Source organism: Cervus elaphus, chromosome 14 (assembly GCF_910594005.1).
Source record: "Cervus elaphus chromosome 14, mCerEla1.1, whole genome shotgun sequence".
NCBI classification, from domain to species: domain Eukaryota; kingdom Metazoa; phylum Chordata; class Mammalia; order Artiodactyla; family Cervidae; genus Cervus; species Cervus elaphus.
The window spans coordinates 57,412,147-57,430,834 of record NC_057828.1 but is presented as its reverse complement, the minus strand read 5'-3'; the positions used below and the strand labels follow the sequence as shown (position 1 = coordinate 57,430,834).

Below are 18,688 nucleotides of genomic sequence, written 5' to 3'. Positions count from 1 at the left end.
ATGGTGTTGTAGAGTTGGACACAACTTGGCAACTGAACAACACAAATATTTCTTAAATTAATTAATGGGTGAAATTAATTAATATAAAAATATACCCTCTTCCAGGGTGAACTAACCTAGCACTGAGCCTTTGAATATGGCAATTAAAGACAGGTATGATGCAGTCACATTTCCCTGCCAATTATTTCTCTAAAATTGGTCATTTTCTATGTACAAGACCAGCATCCTAGTTCAGGCTTTATGTCCTCGACTTAGACATATATATCAAAGATTCTTTGCTATTCTTAACTGCATTTTACATAACATACTGCCAGCTTAATCTACCTAACTCACACCTAACTCAAACCTTCACTCACACCATGACCAAGCTCAAAATCCTTTTGAGACTGTCCACTGCTTTACACACAGTCTATGCTGCTCAATGTTTCTAGTCACTTTCTCCAAGGAAGGCCTGCTCTCAATCCCTCTCTGACCTCACACTCGCTGTCTTCCGGGCATACTGAAGATTCTGCTCATGTCTTTACTTTCCGCTTTCACATATGTCAGAATGCTATGCTTCTTCCTTTCTACTCTTCCAAATACCATTAACTCTTTCAGACTTTCCCAGGTGTGGTCATTTGAAAGCGAATTAAAACTAGTGTTTACTGGAGACCCACTGTGTAGAACTGACTGACAAACCCACTAAGACGAATAAGAATCTGAGCTTCTCACTGGAATTTACAGTCACAAGGGGGAGAGAAGACACATGGAACTATAATTTAATATGGAGTACCATAAATGACACTAAAGATGTGTAAATATAGTGGAATTCTGCAGTGAACAGGAGATCACTTCTGACTGGGGACAAATAGAGCAATCATGAGAAAAACATTTAAGTTGATCGCTGAACCCTGGTTTCAAAAGGCAGAGATGGTGAGGATGCCACATGTAATGGAAATTGCTCAATAAAAGACACTAGAGACCTACAGCAATCAATACTCTTGTAATTCATTTGGAAATTCATCACGTACTGTTTTCAAGTTGTCTGGATCATTTTTTGTTTACCTAGTACTGCATATATGTATACCCTTAACAGGACCTCGTCTAACAGGAGAAATAAGATACAAACTTGTAAAATAAAGAGGAGTAACAGTAATTATCTTGCATGGTTATGGTAATAAGTGAGGTAATGTGTATGCAAAAGTGGTTGTTATCAACATATAACAGATGCTTGAAAAAGGATTGTTTCCTTCATTTCTGGTACATAACCCTTCGTTACAGGCAGTTCTAAAATGACCACGAAGATTCCTGCCTCCTGGTATAAACACCCTATATAATCCCTACCCTTGGGTGTGAGTGGGACATGTGAATAAGACAGATGTCACGACTGTGACAACGTTGTGTTACATGGCAAAGCTGAAGGGATTGTGCAGATATGAAGTCCCTAACCACTTTGGCTTTAAGTTAGTCAAAGGGAGGCTATCCTAGAGGAGCCTAACCAAATCAGGTAAACTCTTACTCCCTGCCAGTCCAGTGGTTTTTCACTGCTGAGGACGTGGGTTCAATCCCTGGTCAGAGAAGTAAGATCCTACAAGCTGTACCATGTGGCCAAAACAAATTAAAACAAAACCAAGAACTATCATTAAAAAAAAAAATAGGGGGCCTGGGCCTTCTCCTGCTGGCCTTAAACCAAGCCCCTCTGAGTACTATAACAATGAAATGAATTCTGTGAGCTCTGAAGAGAATTCCAAATTTCAGATGAGACCGAAGCCCCAGCCAAAACTCTGACTGCAGCCTCAGGAGACCATGAACAGAGGACCCAGCTGATCCAGAGCCACACTCATGATCCATGTGAGATGATAAAAGGGTGTTAAGATACCACATTTTTGAAATAACTTACTATAGAGCAATATAAAACTAACTAATACACTCTACTTTCTCTCAAATACCTACCCTTATCAAATGCATTTTTTGCTAACTTTCATTTGTTTAAACAGATTCAAGAATCAGTCAACAACATGATGAAGCCCTTTCTTCCCTCTTTCACATATACACAGCAGTGCACACACACATCAATTTTATAAATATAAAAAGTACCTGAGTGGAAAATAAATAGTATCTAGCATGCCAGTGTTATTTTGTTGAAACATATTTTCTCATCTGTAAAACGAATATAATAATAGTATTGACCTTATGGGGTTGATATGAGGAATAAACAAATTAATGTGTGTAGGCAATTTAAATTCTTGCTAATCAGAGTGTAGTATGACCAGGAGCAATGGCATCTGACAGATTTTTTTTTTTAAGTAAGACTTCATTTGAACAAGATCTCCAAGTAATACACACACACACTTAAAACCTGGGAAGCACTTCTTTAATCAGCACCTACCACAAATAAGTGCACTATGATCATCGAAAGTTTAAGTCACTCAGTCATGTCTGACTCTCTGTGACACCAGTCCACGGAATTCTCCAGTACAGTCCAGAACTATACAGTCCATGGAATTCTCCAGGCCAGAATACTGGAATGGGTAGCCTCTCCCTTCTCCAGGTGATCTTCCCAACCCAGGGATCAAACACAGGTCTCCCACAATGCGGGCGGATTCTTTACCAGCTGAGTCACAAGGGAAGACCAAGAATACTGGAAGGGGTAGCCTATCCCTTCTCCAGCAGATCTTCCTGATCCAGGAATTGAACCGGGGTCCTGCACTGCAAGTGGATTCTTTTTTCCCCCTCTTTTTTTTTTTTTCATTTATTTTTATTAGTTGGAGGCTAATTACTTTACAATATTGTAGTGGGTTTTGCCATACATTGACATGAATCAGCCATGGATTTACATGTGTTCCCCATCCCGATACCCCCTCCCACCTCCCTCTCCATCCCATCCCTCTGGGTCTTCCCAGTGCACCAGGCCTGAGCACTTGTCTCATGCATCCAACCTGGGCTGGTGATCTGTTTCACCCTTGATAGTATACTTGTTTCAATGCTGTTCTCGCAGAACATCCCACCCTCACCTTCTCCCACAGAGCCTAAAAGTCTGTTCTGTACATCCGTGTCTCTTTTTCTGTTTTGCATATAGGGTTATCGTTACCATCTTTCTAAATTCCATATATATGCGTTAGTATACAGTATTGGTGATTATCTTTCTGGCTTACTTCACTCTGTATAATGGGCTCCAGTTTCATCCATCTCATTAGAACTGATTCAAATGAATTCTTTTTAACGGCTGAGTAATATTCCGTGGTGTGTATGTACCACAGCTTCCTTATCCATTCGTCTGCTGATGGGCATCTAGGTTGCTTCCATGTCCTGGCTATTATAAACAGTGCTGCGATGAACATTGGGATGCATGTGTCTCTTTCAGATCTGGTTTCCTCGGTGTGTATGCCCAGGAGTGGGATTGCTGGGTCATATGGCAGTTCTATTTCCAGTTTTTTAAGAAATCTACACACTGTTCTCCATAGTGGCTGTACTAGTTTCCATTCCCACCAACAGTGTAAGAGGGTTCCCTTTTCTCCACACCCTCTCCAGCATTTATTGCTTGTAGACTTTTGGATAGCAGCCATCCTGACTGGCGTGTAATGGTACCTCACTGTGGTTTTGATTTGCATTTCTCTGATAATGAGTGATGTTGAGCATCTTTTCATGTGTTTATTAGCCATCTGTATGTCTTCTTTGGAGAAATGTCTGTTTAGTTCTTTGGCCCATTTTTTTGATCGGGTCATTTATTTTTCTGGAATTGAGCTGCAGGAGTTGCTTGACCTATACATAGAAGACTATAAAACACTGATGAAAGAAATCAGAGAGGACACAAACAGATGGAGAAACATACCGTGTTCAGGGATTGGAAGAATCAATATTGTCAAAATGGCTATTCTATCCAAAGCAATCTATAGATTCAATGCAATCCCTATCAAGCTACCAACGGTATTTTTCACAGAACTAGACCAAAGAATTTCACAATTTGTATGGAAATACAAAAAACCTCGAATAGCCAAAGTAATCTTGAGAAAGAAGAATGGAACTGGAGGAATCAACCTGCCTGACTTCAGACTCTACTACAAAGCCACAGTCATCAAGACAGTATGGTACTGGCACAAAGACAGAAATATAGATCAATGGAACAGAATAGAAAGCCCAGAGATAAATCCACGAACCTATGGACACCTTATCTTCAACAAAGGAGGCAAGGATATACAATGGAAAAAAGACAACCTCTTTAACAAGTGGTGCTGGGAAAACTGGTCAACCACTTGTAAAAGAATGAAACTAGAACACTTTCTAACACCATACACAAAAATAAACTCAAAATGGATTAAAGATCTAAATGTAAGACCAGAAACTATAAAACTCCTAGAGGAGAACATAGGCAAAACACTCTCCGACATGAATCACAGCAGGATCCTCTATGACCCACCTCCCAGAATATTGGAAATAAAAGCAAAAATAAACAAATGGGACCTAATGAAACTTAAAAGCTTTTGCACAACAAAGGAAACTATAAGCAAGGTGAAAAGACAGCCCTCAGATTGGGAGAAAATAATAGCAAACGAGGCAACAGACAAAGGATTAATCTCAAAAATATACATGCAAGTGGATTCTTTACCAACTGAGCCATCAGGGAAGCCCTAGTATGATCACTGTATTTCTTAAAATGAAACTCATTTCTTTTCTATATTCTCCATTGTATTTTCATTCAAATACAAAGAAATCTCATTTGCAAACTGATTTCTACAGTAAGAGCTTTAATCAGACTATGAATTAACAAATTAAAGGAAAATAAACCTCTAGTTGAGTTTGAGACTGTTTTACTCTGCAACCAAAATGAATTAGAAGTGGTATTAGTCGAGAGTACCAGTCACTGAGATCAAAGGGAATATTTTCAGTCTAGATAGCATTTAACCAATCTAAATACAAAAACAAAAAATGCAGATTACAGTAAAGTTTAGTTTACAAGCAAGTGTGAAGCTTGCCTCATATTATTGTGAATCTGGTCTTTTACAATTACTTGGGCATGTGTCTTAAAGGAAATCACCCTGTATTTGCCAAGTATTATCTTCTTATAATTTACCATCCATGTTATAAGTAACTAAATACAAGTCTGAGGTCAACAAACAGAAAGTCAGCTTGAAAACCAAATGAAGCAGTATCAAGTGTACCTCAAGTTTCAAAAGCAGGAGCAATTCAGAACATGAAGGAGTATACAAAGGTGGCAAGGTAGTTTAAAATAATCCCTAAGGCAGTTGTACTGATGGACCTAACTTTCTGCAAAGATTCCTTGCATTCAAATTAATTCCCTTTAACACACTTCATTTTTTCAACAGCACTTGAAAAATATGCAAAGATACTTTAATTCATTTTACTTTAGATCTTCCTCAGGAAATTAAGAGCAATTTTAGTCCTTTAAAGTCTGCATCCCTTTTTAGTTAAATTACAGGCTAAGGTAAGACAATTTAGTGACTTGAACTTCCACTTTTGCTTTGACAGGCAAATTGCTGAAAATAATTAAATAAAAGAATACTCCAAATCCCCCCAGCAGGAAAACATTTCTATGCCACCTCCAGCTCTAACTTTTGATATCTGCGTTGACAGAAATGTCAATTATAGAACTAATAATAAAGTGTATTGAAAATGTATGAAATGTCTCATCTATAAAAGAAACTATTACTTCCTACTCTGTGATTTCTGTAGCTTTTTAAATATGGGTGATGGCTAATAGATTTTCAAAAGACAAACTGACATCTCAAATAGTGAAAACTTGTTAAGAACAGAAGTAAAAATTTTGAGGGAAAAATAGAAATCTGATGACTTGTTCTTATTCAAACCATATATAAGAATGAGAAATTGAAAACTTTATTTATGTTTTCATATTTTCAAGTGCAATTTCAGAAATGTTACTACTGCCTTTCTAGTCTTTCTCAGTATGAAATCATCTTGAAGCAATGTAAAAGAAAACATATTCATTTATTCTATAATTTTTGTGTTAAAATATTTCTATTTATTCCTTCACTTATTATTATTCATGCTATTTACTCAGAAGGCAAAAATCTCACTGAGAAGGTGGTACTTATTAAAGAGGAAGGAGAGACCCATTTGGCAATCCAGGAAACAAGGTGTCCTTCCAGGGGAACAGCAAGTGCGACAGCCCAGTGGCAGATTATAGCAGTGTCTGTGAAGGACACAAAAAGTGAAGAAGAACTAAACAGCCTATGATGAAAGTGAAAGAGGAGAGAGAAAAAGTTGGCTTAAAGCTCAACATTCAGAAAACTAAGATCATGGCATCCAGTCCCATCACTTCATGGCAAATAGATGGGGAAACAGTGCAAACAGTGGCTGACTTTATTTTTCTGGGCTCCAAAATCACTGCAGATGGTGACTGCAGCCTTGAAATTAAAAGATGCTTACTCCTTGGAAGGAAAGTTATGACCAACCTAGACAGCATATTAAAAAGCAGAGACATTACTTTGCCAACAAAGGTCCATCTAGTCAAGGCTATGGTTTTTCCAGTAATCATGTATGTATGTAAGAGTTGGACTATAAAAAAAGCTGAGCACCAAAGAATTGATGCTTTTGAACTGTGGTGGTGGAGAAGACTCTTTAGAGTCCCTTGGACTGCAAGGAAATTCAACCAGTCCATCCTAAAGGAGATCAGCTCTGGGTGTTCATTGGAAGGACTGATGCTGAAGCTGAAAGTCCAATCCTTTGGCCACCTGATGCGAAGAGCTGACTCATTTGAAAAGACCCTGATGCTGGGAAAGATTGAGGGCAGGAGGAGAAGGATGACAGAGAATGAGATACTTGGGTGGCAGTACCGACTCAATGGACATGAGTTTGGGATAGGCTCCGGGAGTTGGTGATGGACAGGGAGGCCTGGCAAGTTGCAGTCTACTGGGTCGCAAGAGTCAGACATGACTGAGCAACTGAACTGAACTGAACTGTGAAGGAGAGCAAAGGACAAGGGTGGAATTTGTGGGGCAGAGAGTAACAGCGAATGAGGTCAGAAAGGTTACAATCAGAAAGCAAAATCACATACAGCCTTATAAACCATGGTAAAGAACTTTGGCAAACAAAATGAAAAGCCAATGGAGAATTTTCAGAAGAGAAGAAATGTAATCTGACAAATTTCAAAAGGGTGACTGTGGCTAGTGCAGAACCACAGACTAAGGGGGAGTGAACAAGGGTGGAATGCAGGAGACCCGTTAGGAGGTATTGCAACAATCCAGTCCAAGAAATGACAGCAGCAGAGAGAGGGTGGATTCTGGATCCTGAGATCCAGCGCCTAGGAGCTGCCACTTGCTCACAGCGGAAGCCTACAGGGAAGATGAGCCTTCGGCCATTTACTCCACCTGGAACGTGTTCTCTTTGTAGAACAGAAAAGAAGCAAAACCACTGCACCCGTGCAAGGCCTCAGGTCCAGCATATATCTGTGAATAGCTAGGACCCTCTCTAATCTGCCTGAGTGTGTGTGCAGCCCTGCATGTATACACAGCCTCCCAGACCACCAGTGATATGCAGAACTAATGAGGCCCAGTCATTCCTTAAATCTCCTTTTGGAAGGAGTTTTTTTCCTTCCCAACCAAAATTACATCATTCTACATAAAACACTGGTCTTCCCATTCTTTCGCCATTTAAAAAAAAAAAAAATCGCTATTGTTTCCAATAACGTTCCAAATCAAGTAAGTCCCTTCCAGGGGTGAAAGCAAAGCTACCAGTTTTCATAGCTCACCCCATCCTAGCAAAACCACCATGATAATAAGCCAGTGGTGGGAATCAGCAGAACAGGAGATGCCTCAAGTACTAAAACACCATTCGCAGTTCTCACTCAAGGCTCAGTAGTTTTTCTTGAATAAATGCTTTCTCCATATGTTTATATAATTTGATCACCTTCTCAAGTCCTTCACTGCCTGTTTTTTTGACGATTTTGTTGACATTTATGATTGCTTTTTCATAAGCAGATTTGCCAAGCTTCTTACTCAAGCCATTCCTGCATTGAATACATTTTAAACGCAATTTGCCTGAGCAACCTACTAAAAAATATCATAAGTGTAAATCTATGGCTGATTCATATCAATGTATGACAAAACCCACTGAAATGTTGTGAAGTAATTAGCCTCCAACTAATAAAAAAATTTAAAAAAAAAAAATCATAGAAAATATTTTTAAACATTGCTAAGTATGGAAACTGCCTGTATGCTAAAATCACTATTTTCCTTTGACTGTTAACATGGCTTTGTTGAAGAGCTTACTCAGGGGGCCTTAAGTAGAAAAAGTCTCTAAGCAGAGTAAATAGCATTTGTAAAGACACAGGAAGCCTGCTAGGAAACTGCACCCTTAAGTGTTGGGTGGGTAACTATTTTTAGCTCTCCTTTCCCTATTACAGATGAGCTCAAATCTCTTACACCCTAAAAATGCCCTTTTGTGGCCACATGCAACGCAATGTTTTAAAGTCCAGTCTCTCTCCTCTTCTTCTCCATTGACTTTCTTGAAAAAAATAGTCTGAAAAGTATTTAAAACATCCCTTTCTCACCTCTAGTCATTCCTCAGTCCAGTATAAGAAGGCTTCTTTTCCAACTTTATTAAAATGACCCGCAGAGGTACCCAGTAGCCTCTCAGATTTACCAATGAACAATGGTAAATGAATCCAACAAACAATCTTTGGTCCTTATCATACTAAATCTCCTTGTTCCATTTGTCAATACTGCAACATCATTTTCTCCTTTTGAATCTCCACTCCTTGGTCCATTACTACCTTGTCTTAGTTCTCATACTGTTCTGACCATTTCTTCTGCAGATCTTTTAGCTGGACTTTCTCTTCCTGCATCTACCCGTAAATGTTAGTAACCTCTCAAAACCCTACTGTTAACCCCCACCTCCCACATTTTCTCTCAAAGAAATTTCAGCCAATTATCATTGCTTCACACTGATGACCCTCAAACCTTTATCTCCAGTTGTTAAAACTTCTCTCACAATATAAGACCATTTCTAATCACTGAAAAATAGCTGTACTTCAATGTTCCCCAGTGAGTTCAAATCCATCACTACCTGAAACTGAATGTATCATACCCCACCTCAGACCCACTCTTCCCAGGTATTCCTATCTCGTTTGCTGGCATTAACATCATCCAGTCACCTAACCTAGAAACCTAGATTTAATCTATGATTATTTCTCTTCCCTTCTCTTCTTTCTGCTGCCCATGACATCCAATTCAGCTAAAAGCCTTGTTGCTTTTACCACAGGCATATTCTCATATGTCTTCTGCCCTTCCTTCCTTACATGCTAAGGCAGCCACTTTGACAGACCTGTACCAAACGAACTTTGTCAAAAGAGCAGCATCAAAAATGAAGTTGGAGCCCACGTCAGCTCTCTTGCTAAGACTAGAAAATGATGGCCTTCCAATACTTCGTACAGGACTTTCAGATCCTAGCAGTGAATGTCTCCAAACATTTTGCTGATTAATAACAAGCCAAAATTGGGATCATTTAGTTTGCCATTTACTTCTAAATGTATCAGTTTTCTAATTATGTTATTTTCCATAAGTAAATGGTTCTTCCCTTATACTGCACATCTACACAACTTTCAAACCTCATGGGCCCTAAATTTTCACTGGATCAAAAAATACCTGTCCAAGACTTGGATGGCATGGAGTAATGTCAGACAAAATGCATGGTAAGTCTATGAAATAGCAACTACATTGTATACCACAAAGCAGATGAATACCATGGAAGTGATATTCTGTGACTCCAAGGCTAAGATATAATAGGCATTGCAACTTCCACCTTAGTTCCCTGGACTGCTGTCTGGGGAGAGCTCACCATTGTACCACATGGACACCCAAGCAGCACGAGCGGGAAGCCTTTGTGGAGAGAAACTGAAGTATCGCGGCCAATGGCCAGCATCATTTTGACAACGATTATGAATCAGCCCCCTTGGAAGCTTCTCCAAGCTTTCAGCCCCATCAATGTCATCTTCAAATAACTAAATCCCCCAGATGATATCTGACTCTCCATAACAAACACGAAGCCACAACTGACCAGACAAGCCTAATTCATGACCCACAGAAACCATGAGATAATAAATGTTTTCTGAGTGGGGTGGGAGGGTAAGAACTCTACTTCCAACTACACGTAAAAATTTAAATCATTCACAGACACATCATTAATGAAAAAAAAAACCTGACAGGGAATTCCCTGACAGGGAATTCAGTGGTTAGGACTCTGCACTTTCACTGCCTGCAGTCCAGGTTCAATCCTCAGTCAGAGAACTAAGATCCCACAAGACACAGCAAAAAAAAGAAGAAGAAAGAAATTGACAAATCAGACTTCACAAAAATTAATCTTTCGTTTCTCAAAAGACATTGTTCAGAAAATGAAAAGGCAAACTGCAGAGTGGGAGAAAACATCTGTAAAACACATCCAATAAAGGACCTTTGTGTGTGTTAAGTCGCTTCAGTCAAGTCCAACTCTTGGCAACCCTGGACTATACAGCCTGCCAGGCTCTTCTGTCCACAGGGATTTTCCAATAAGAATACTGGAGTAGGTTTCCATTTCCAGGTAAAGGACCTTTACCAGTGTATTTAAAGAAATCTTAAAAATCAACAGTGTATTTAAAGAAATCTTAAAAATCAACAAGAAGACAAATAACCCAATGTTAGAAAGGGCAAGAGATTTGAAGTCTTGACAAGAAGGATAAAACAGATGGCAAAGATGATATAAAGAAACTTTCTTTTAATAAACCCTATCCTATAAGCAGGTAATATAAAGGTTAAAAGTAAAGATCCATCATTTAACTCTAGTTTCTATAAAAAGTACTGAGCACAAAGCCAAATGACGTGTGACTCTCATGAGGTTGGCTGGCAACTCTCAGCAGCATTCATGTAGTAAACAAAGCAGATAATCGCTAGTGTTTCAAAAAAGTGAATGGTAAGTGATAAGGCAACAACAATAAACAAATCAAAACTGAATCATGTCAAATGAGGAGTAGGACATAACATTAACCACTGAAATTCTAAAAATGCTTAGAATTTGAAACTTCTCATTAAACACTTCAAACGTGCAAGACAGCAAAGTTAAGCTGTCAAATTTAAATAATTGTGTAAGTTGCACTTAGGAGTACGCAACCAAGGAACCAAATGGACCAAATTCTCCTCTGCATCTAGTAGAATCTAGTCTAAAAGTAGCAGAGACTACAAAGAAACACCACTCCTCCCCCTACTGCTTAGAGAGGCACGCATGCACACATGCACACACGTGTGCGCACACACACACACATCTGTAAGGATACAAGTAAAGCAGCTATGTAAAGACAAGAAACTGAGTAAGTTTCATTTCTTACCCTCTTCTGCTTCATCCTCCTGGGGTGACAACGGGCCGCCTCCACTAGTAGGAGTGACTGGTTCCTCCTTCTCAGACTCTCGCTGTAGACTCACCACCTCATATATTGCATCCCCAGCATTGGTATGGCCTTTTCCCTCAGACTGAGAAAGATATAAAAATGTGCTTAAACATTAGAAATTTGAAGTAAACACTGAAAGATGGTGTATTTCAAGGGTCATTAAAAAGAACTAAAATGAAGAAGAGCAGCAGGTCATGCTTGATCTACAGCACGTCTGAAGTTGAGAAAAATCTTTCAAGTGCAATGCTCACATAACATCCTAAATGTATGGTTCTTTTAGTATTATTTTAACCAAAACAATAAAACATATTAACCATCTGAAAAATCTCAAATTTCTTTTATCAGAAAAACCTAAGAAGCCACAGATTCCAGGGTAGAAAGATAAGCAAGTGATGCTGGATTCTTAGGACTGACTACCTTGCTCTGAGATAAAGAGAAACCAGCTATATCCATCAACTAATTCATGGAAGTAGGTAGTTTTCACCTTACAAATGGCTTACATTCTAAATGGTCTTTTTTTAAGGAGTAAAATTTCCAAGGCAATCATTAATTAACCAACTTAGCATGGCCTACAAAGTCTTAGATTAGTTGAACCCTGCCTCTCTTGTGAGCCTCATCTCATATTCAAACACTGTTACAATACTATACTTCGACCACTCTGGCCTTGTTTCAGTTCTGAGAACTTTTTCTTTTTTTCCCTGCCCAAGGCCTTGGGATATCTTTTTCTCTCTGACAAACAGCTTTTCCTCCTACTCTTTGCTAACTACCATCAATATTGGATCCTTATTTCTTAATGTTACTTCTGTTGATGTTGTTCACTTGCTTTGTCGTATCCAACTATTTGTGACCCCATGCACTGCTGCATGCCAGGCTTCCCTGTCCTTCACTATCTCCCAAAGTTTGCTCAAATTCATGTCCACTGAGTTAGTGATGCCATCCAACCATCTCATCCTCTGTCACCCCCTTCTCCTCCTGCCCTCAATGTTACTTCTACAAAGAATCTAAACTAAATTCCCAAGTTTTCAGTTCTTATCATAACAACAGAGGGAGTATCATATGGGCAGAGATCATGTTGACTTTCAATCAGAAACAATATGGTACCTGACACATAGTAAGTATTCAACAAATATCTGTAGAATCAATGATTAGACTAATGGTAAAACATGAATTTTAAAGCCAAACAGACCTGAGTCTGAATTCAAATTTCACTACAAGTAAGAGTGCGGTCTTGGACAAAATACTGTGCTGAGGCACAGCACCTCTATCAATAAAACTGAAATAAACCATCTCAATTATTAAGGAGATTAAATATAATAATACTTAGAACATAAAATTAGAGTGACTGAAACAAATTTTTATTACTATTATTATCTCAGTCTTTACACCATTTTACCACACTCTAAAGAACACAAAATAACAATAGTATAGGCATATATAGAGGTATAATTATCTCAAATATCTACCTTTACTTTAATTAATTTAAATTACAAAAACATAACTAATTATTCATTCTTTTCAAGAATTTCTTCTGAACAATAAATCAAATTTCAGGCACATTTTCAAGCCATTTAGCAAATAATAAAAGGTAAAATTGTCCACTGCATTAAACATAGAGGGGGGAAGAAAAGAAGACAGCCATGAAAAATTATGTGGTTAGGTTTAAACCAAACATTTTTTTTTTTATAGTTCTACTATATTCAGGAAACAAAGATCTCAATCCCTAAAGCAACAACTAAAGTAATTGTATAAAGAAATACAATAAAAATGAAATACTAGAAAACAAGCTGGCAGAGGAGTAGGTGGACATGGAGTATATCTCTCTCCATGGATACATCAGGAATACACCTTCAGACACAGAAGTCCATGCAGAACACCAGCTGAGCGAGGACGGGAGTAGCTGAGCAGCAGAAAAGAATATACAGAATCACGCAAAACTCGGTAGGCTGGAGGAACTAGGGGGAAAAAACAGGAGTACTACAAGGACTGGACCTGCCCTTGGTGGGTGTAAGAAGCGAAGCAGGGGTCTGATTCCCACATCAGGGCAATTGTCTGAGTCAGAGGAGAAACATTTAAGGCTGAGAATGAAACATCTGATCTGTGGCAGCCTAAATAGAATGAGAATCAGACAGTCCTTGCTGCAGCCATACGTACCCTGGAAAGGGATGCAGGTCCCCTAAAAGGGGCGGCAGCAGCTGGGAGCTGGAGCTTAGGGATTGTGGAGCAATCCCAGGGCGAGGGCTACTCTTGACTGTGGAGAAATCACTAGGTATAAAGGACACTACACTATGTTAAAAAGATCTAGTCACCAAGAATATATAAGAATCTTATAAACATATGTAGCTAACAACAGGCTCTCAAATAAATGAAGCAAAAAATTCACAGAAATAAAAGGAGATGGACAAATCCACATTTACAATTGGAGACATCAACACTCCTCTCACAGAAATGAAAAGAAGTATACGAAAATTTACAATGTTATAGAAGAACTGTACATCATCAACAATCATATCTGATATTATATATCACTCCATTCAATAACAGAAGAATACACATTCTTTTCAAATGCACATGGAACATTCACCAAAACAGACCATGTCCTGGGTTATAAAACACACTTGAAGAAATTTTTTTAGACTTAACTAAATTATGTTTAGTGACCATAATATAATTAAACTGAAAATCAACAACAGAAATGTGTCTGAAAAATCCCCAATACTTGGAAATAAAATAACACACTTCTAAACACTCCATGGATCAAAGAGGAAAACTCAAAGTAGAAAATATTTTTAACTGAACAAAAATGAAAATACACCAAGTGAAAATTAGTGGGATACATCTAGGATTTAGAAATATAAATATATGTATTTCAGATGAGCCATTCAAAAATCAATAATCTAAACATGCACCTTAAGAAATGAGGAAAAGAAGTACAAAATAAAGCAAACAGAAGTAAAATAATAATAAAAAAGAAAACAGTACAAATCAATAAAACTGGGGACACAAAAAGTTTAAAATCAATGAAACCAAAAGGTAGTTTCTTTACAAAGATCAATAAATTGATAAACCTCTAGCTAAATTCACAAAACAAAAAAGAAGATACAAATTATCAATACCAGGAACAAAAGCATGGGTATCACTATATACTCTATGAAATCAAATGGATAATAAATAAATACTGCAAACCGTCCTATGCATATTAACTGTACAACTTAGAAAAATGCACCAAATTTAAGCTGTACACTACAATAATTTGATACACTGTATATACTGCAAAATAGCTACCACAATAACATCCTTCACATGACATAGTCTTAGTAATTTACTAACAGATTGTATTCTTTCAGTAGAAGTATAGTTGATTTATATGTTTCACATATACAGCAAAGTGATTCAGTTTTATGCATATATACGTGTATATATATATATATATATATATATATATATATATATATATATATATATATATATTCTTTGTCAGATTCTTTTCCATTATAGGCTATTACAAAATATCGAATATAGTTCCCCATGCTATACAGTGAACTGAAGTGAAAGTCACTCAGTTGTGTCCGACTCTTTGTGACCTCATGGACTATACAGTCCATGGAATTCTCCAGGCCAGAATACTGGAGTGGGTAGCCTTTCCCTTCTCCATGGGATCTTCCCAACCCAGGGATCAAAGCCAGGTCTCTTGCATTGTAGGTGGATTCTTTACCAGCTGAGCCACAAGGGAAGCCTGTGCTATACAGTAGTTCTTTGCTTTTTATCTAATATATATGTAGTAGCATCAGCTAATCACAAATTCCCAACTGATCTCTCCCCTAATTGATCATACTTTAATTTAAATAGGTTTAAATCAACATGCATCCTCAAAAGGGAAACTTCCTCTTATGCCTTTTAGATCTAATAACTGATAAAAGGCTTTGCCTCCACGTGAAAAGAATGTTAAGGCACCTGAAAGCAAAGAAGAGATTTGGGAGGAGGGCAAAAAATAGTTATTTTAACATTAAACCTGTATTTAGCCCAGAACCCATAACAAGCCTAAAGGAGGCCTGAGCTAGGAAAAGATTTAAGAAAGGGCAGCTACTTCCACCTCCAGTCTGGATCATGCTCTCTTAGAGAATAAAGAAGAAATGGCTCCCTTCCTTCTAGTAAGGGTCAAGCCACAGGAGCTTCTGAGAGCAGGTAAGACTATGATGAACTCTTGTCACGCCCTAAATCTACCCTTTTTTTCAGGCAAACCTCCTCCCTCTAAATGATGTCAACTAAAAACACAACAGGATAGTAGCCTCTGGAGAACAGCTTATCAAGAGAGAAGCTTTTCCGCTCTCCTTAACAGTGATCTCCAGTCTTACCTCTTGGACATTATGACTCTGTTTCTCATTTCTCTATAACTTCCCCCTGTAGGCCAGCAAGATTTACCACCCCAAAATGTCTCTTTGGCATTTAGACTATTTAGAGTTGGAACCAATCAAGGCCCAAAAGACTGAAGAAGAAGCTTTGACCTTCCTCCTCACTGCCTAAATTTAGATAGCAGGCCTGTTCCTGGAACAGAGTTACAACAACCTGCAAAGGATATGGGCTAGGTGTGATGGGGAGACTCAGTGGGGCCTAGAGATCAGAGTTCCCTCTGTCCGACTGTCACTGTGTAGCCCATCAAACATCTGTTTACCAAACATTTGCTTTCCCAGCTCCATATGAACTACCATTTTCCCCTAGAAACATTCCCCCCAACATACTCTTTTATCTTCAACTGAAGATGGTATTCAAGGTGAGGGATTCGGCCATCTTGGTGATTTACTCAGTTTTCCTGGGACTCTCCAACGTGTGTGCCGTGCTAAGTTGCTTAGTCATGTCCGACTCTCTGTAACCCTATAGACGGTGGCCCACCAGGCTCCTCTGTCCATGGGATTCTCCAAGCGAGAATACTGAGGTAGGCTGCAATGCCCTCCTCCAAAGGATCTTTACAGTGCAGGGATCGAACCCACATCTTTTATGTCTCCTGCATTGGAAGCCAAGTTCTTTACCACTAATACCACCTGGGAAGCCCTGATGTACACATGCTATTAAACTTTTTATTTTCTTCCTTTAATCTATCTCACATCACTTTAATTCTTATTAAGAATTACCATCTAGTCAAAAATATGTTTTTTCCAGTAGTCAATTATGGATGTGAGAGTTGGACTATAAAGAAAGCTGAGCACCAAAGAATTGGTGCTTTTGAACTGTGGTGTTGGAGAAGACTCTTGAGAGTCCCTGAGACTGCAAGGAGATCAAACCAGTCAATCCTAAAGGAAATCAGACCAGAATATTCATTGAAAAGATGGATGTTAAAAAAAAAAGAAAAAAGAAAAGACGGATGTTGAAGCTGAAGCTCCAATACTTTGGCCATCTGATTCAAAGAGCTGACTCATTGGAAAAGACCCTGATGCTGGGAAAGACTGAAGGCAGGAGGAGAAGGGGGCAACAGAGTATAAGATGGCTGGATGGCATCACTGACTCAATGGACATGAGTTTGAGCAGGCTCCAGGAGATGGCAAAGGACAGGGAAGCCTGGAGTACTTCAGTCCATGGGGTCTCAGAGAGTCAGACATGACTGAGGGACTGAACAACAACAAAGCAGAATCATAGGAGATGCTTCTTGGATATGAGTCCGTCTTCTCCGCAGGTGCCAGTCTCCTTATTAAAGCAATCTTTCATTTCCCAACAATGAATACTAAGCATAAGGATTACTATTTTGAGCTAAACACAATCAAAACTCAGCAGATTCTTGAAAGCTCTTCTACCTCTCCCTCAATTGCCTAAATTTACTTAAGAAAGGGAGAGAGAGGGACTTCCCTGCTGGCCCAGTGGTTAAGACTCTGAGCTCCCAATGCAGGGGGCCCAGGTTCGATCCCTGGTCAGGGAACTAGATCCCACATGCTGCAACTAAGACCTGGTGCAGCCAAGTAAATGAATAAATATTAAAAAAAAAAAAATTATTAAAAAAAAAAAAAAAAGAAAGGGAGAGAGCTATTAAGAGAGATATCCTTTTACCTAAGAAATGTATCTGCATAACAGGACTACCTCCTTTTTTTAATTCCCCAAATATCTCCTCCCACTTCCTATGAATGACCTTCCTCCTCTTTGCATCCCCAGATCCCTCCCCTTTCCCTGGCTCAGGATGGAATATAAGCTTCAATTACCAGCTGCCTTTTGAGTCTTCATATCTTTCTGGGGCTCCCACAGGCACATAATTAAATTTTCCTCCTATTAATCTGTCTTGTATTTATTTATGTATTAGGCCAGCCAAAGAATGTAAAAGGGAAGAAGAGAAATTTTTGTCCACCCTTACGATATTACTTCTCTGCTGTGATCACAGAACGTGACTCACACAGCTCCTCCAAGGGGCTTCTTTTAACCACCACTTTCTTTCTTTCTACTGCTATGGCCCCTCCCTTTTCTAAACCCCACAGAATTCTGTACAATATTTTTATCTAGTATTAATCACAACCCTCCAAGTAAAATGGCAATTTTTATACATTTCCTTATTAATAGGAGGTGACACAAAGTTCCTTTGGGGATAAGGTTGTTATTTGAAATATCTTATTCTCACTGTGCCACCAGAATAGATATTATAAATTAACTTTGAATTAACTTGACTACAACAGTCATGGAATTATTTGTACTAAAAATCATTTATATTCACTAATCCAAATGTCACAGAATTTTAGAAAAAAATTCAGTAATACTAGTAACCCACATTATTATTTTATAATAAGAAAACCAAGGCTGCCAGACATAAAAGGACTCCCAATAGGTTTATTTTTTTTTAACTATTTACTGAGAAAAAGCTTCATCTGTCACACTTATTTCATATAAAAATACAAAACATTTATTTCATGTACTAAATCCAAAATATATGATATATACTACATCTCTATACCAGGATTAAGTGACCCCTTCTCAACCAAATGTAAATTTCACTATGTCATTTAAGGCCAGATGCTCCAAAAACTAAACAAAACTTAATTTGTTATTATTACAAGAGTTTAAAAATCTCCATACTAATCAGCAATCCTTTTTTTCCAGAAAATTTGTTCATCATAATAATCAGATGTACTTACAGAAATCTCAATTTAAATTATTTAAACCTTATTAATTCTACAACATATGTTTTGTATTTCAAGAAAGGTCAAGCTACATTAAAATATGTTGTACTGGCCTCAAAATGTTCTGCATCTCCTGAATCAACCTAATGTAAATAACATTTCTTAAGATTACCTTTAAAATGAACATAAGTATTTCTTTCTTCATAACACTATTTTTCCTCCATAATTG

At 38.2% G+C, this 18,688-nt stretch overlaps 1 protein-coding gene across 5 annotated transcripts in view; it reads right to left on the bottom strand.

The window, feature by feature from the left end:
• RABGAP1L (RAB GTPase activating protein 1 like) overlaps positions 1–18,688 on the bottom strand; it is a 671,327-nt gene that overhangs the window by 509,894 nt on the left and 142,745 nt on the right. For all 5 annotated transcript variants that reach the window (XM_043922777.1, XM_043922776.1, XM_043922778.1 and 2 more), the window contains one exon: positions 11,312–11,453. In XM_043922777.1, the coding sequence (XP_043778712.1) occupies positions 11,312–11,453 (142 nt within the window). The remainder of the gene's footprint in view (positions 1–11,311; positions 11,454–18,688) is intronic.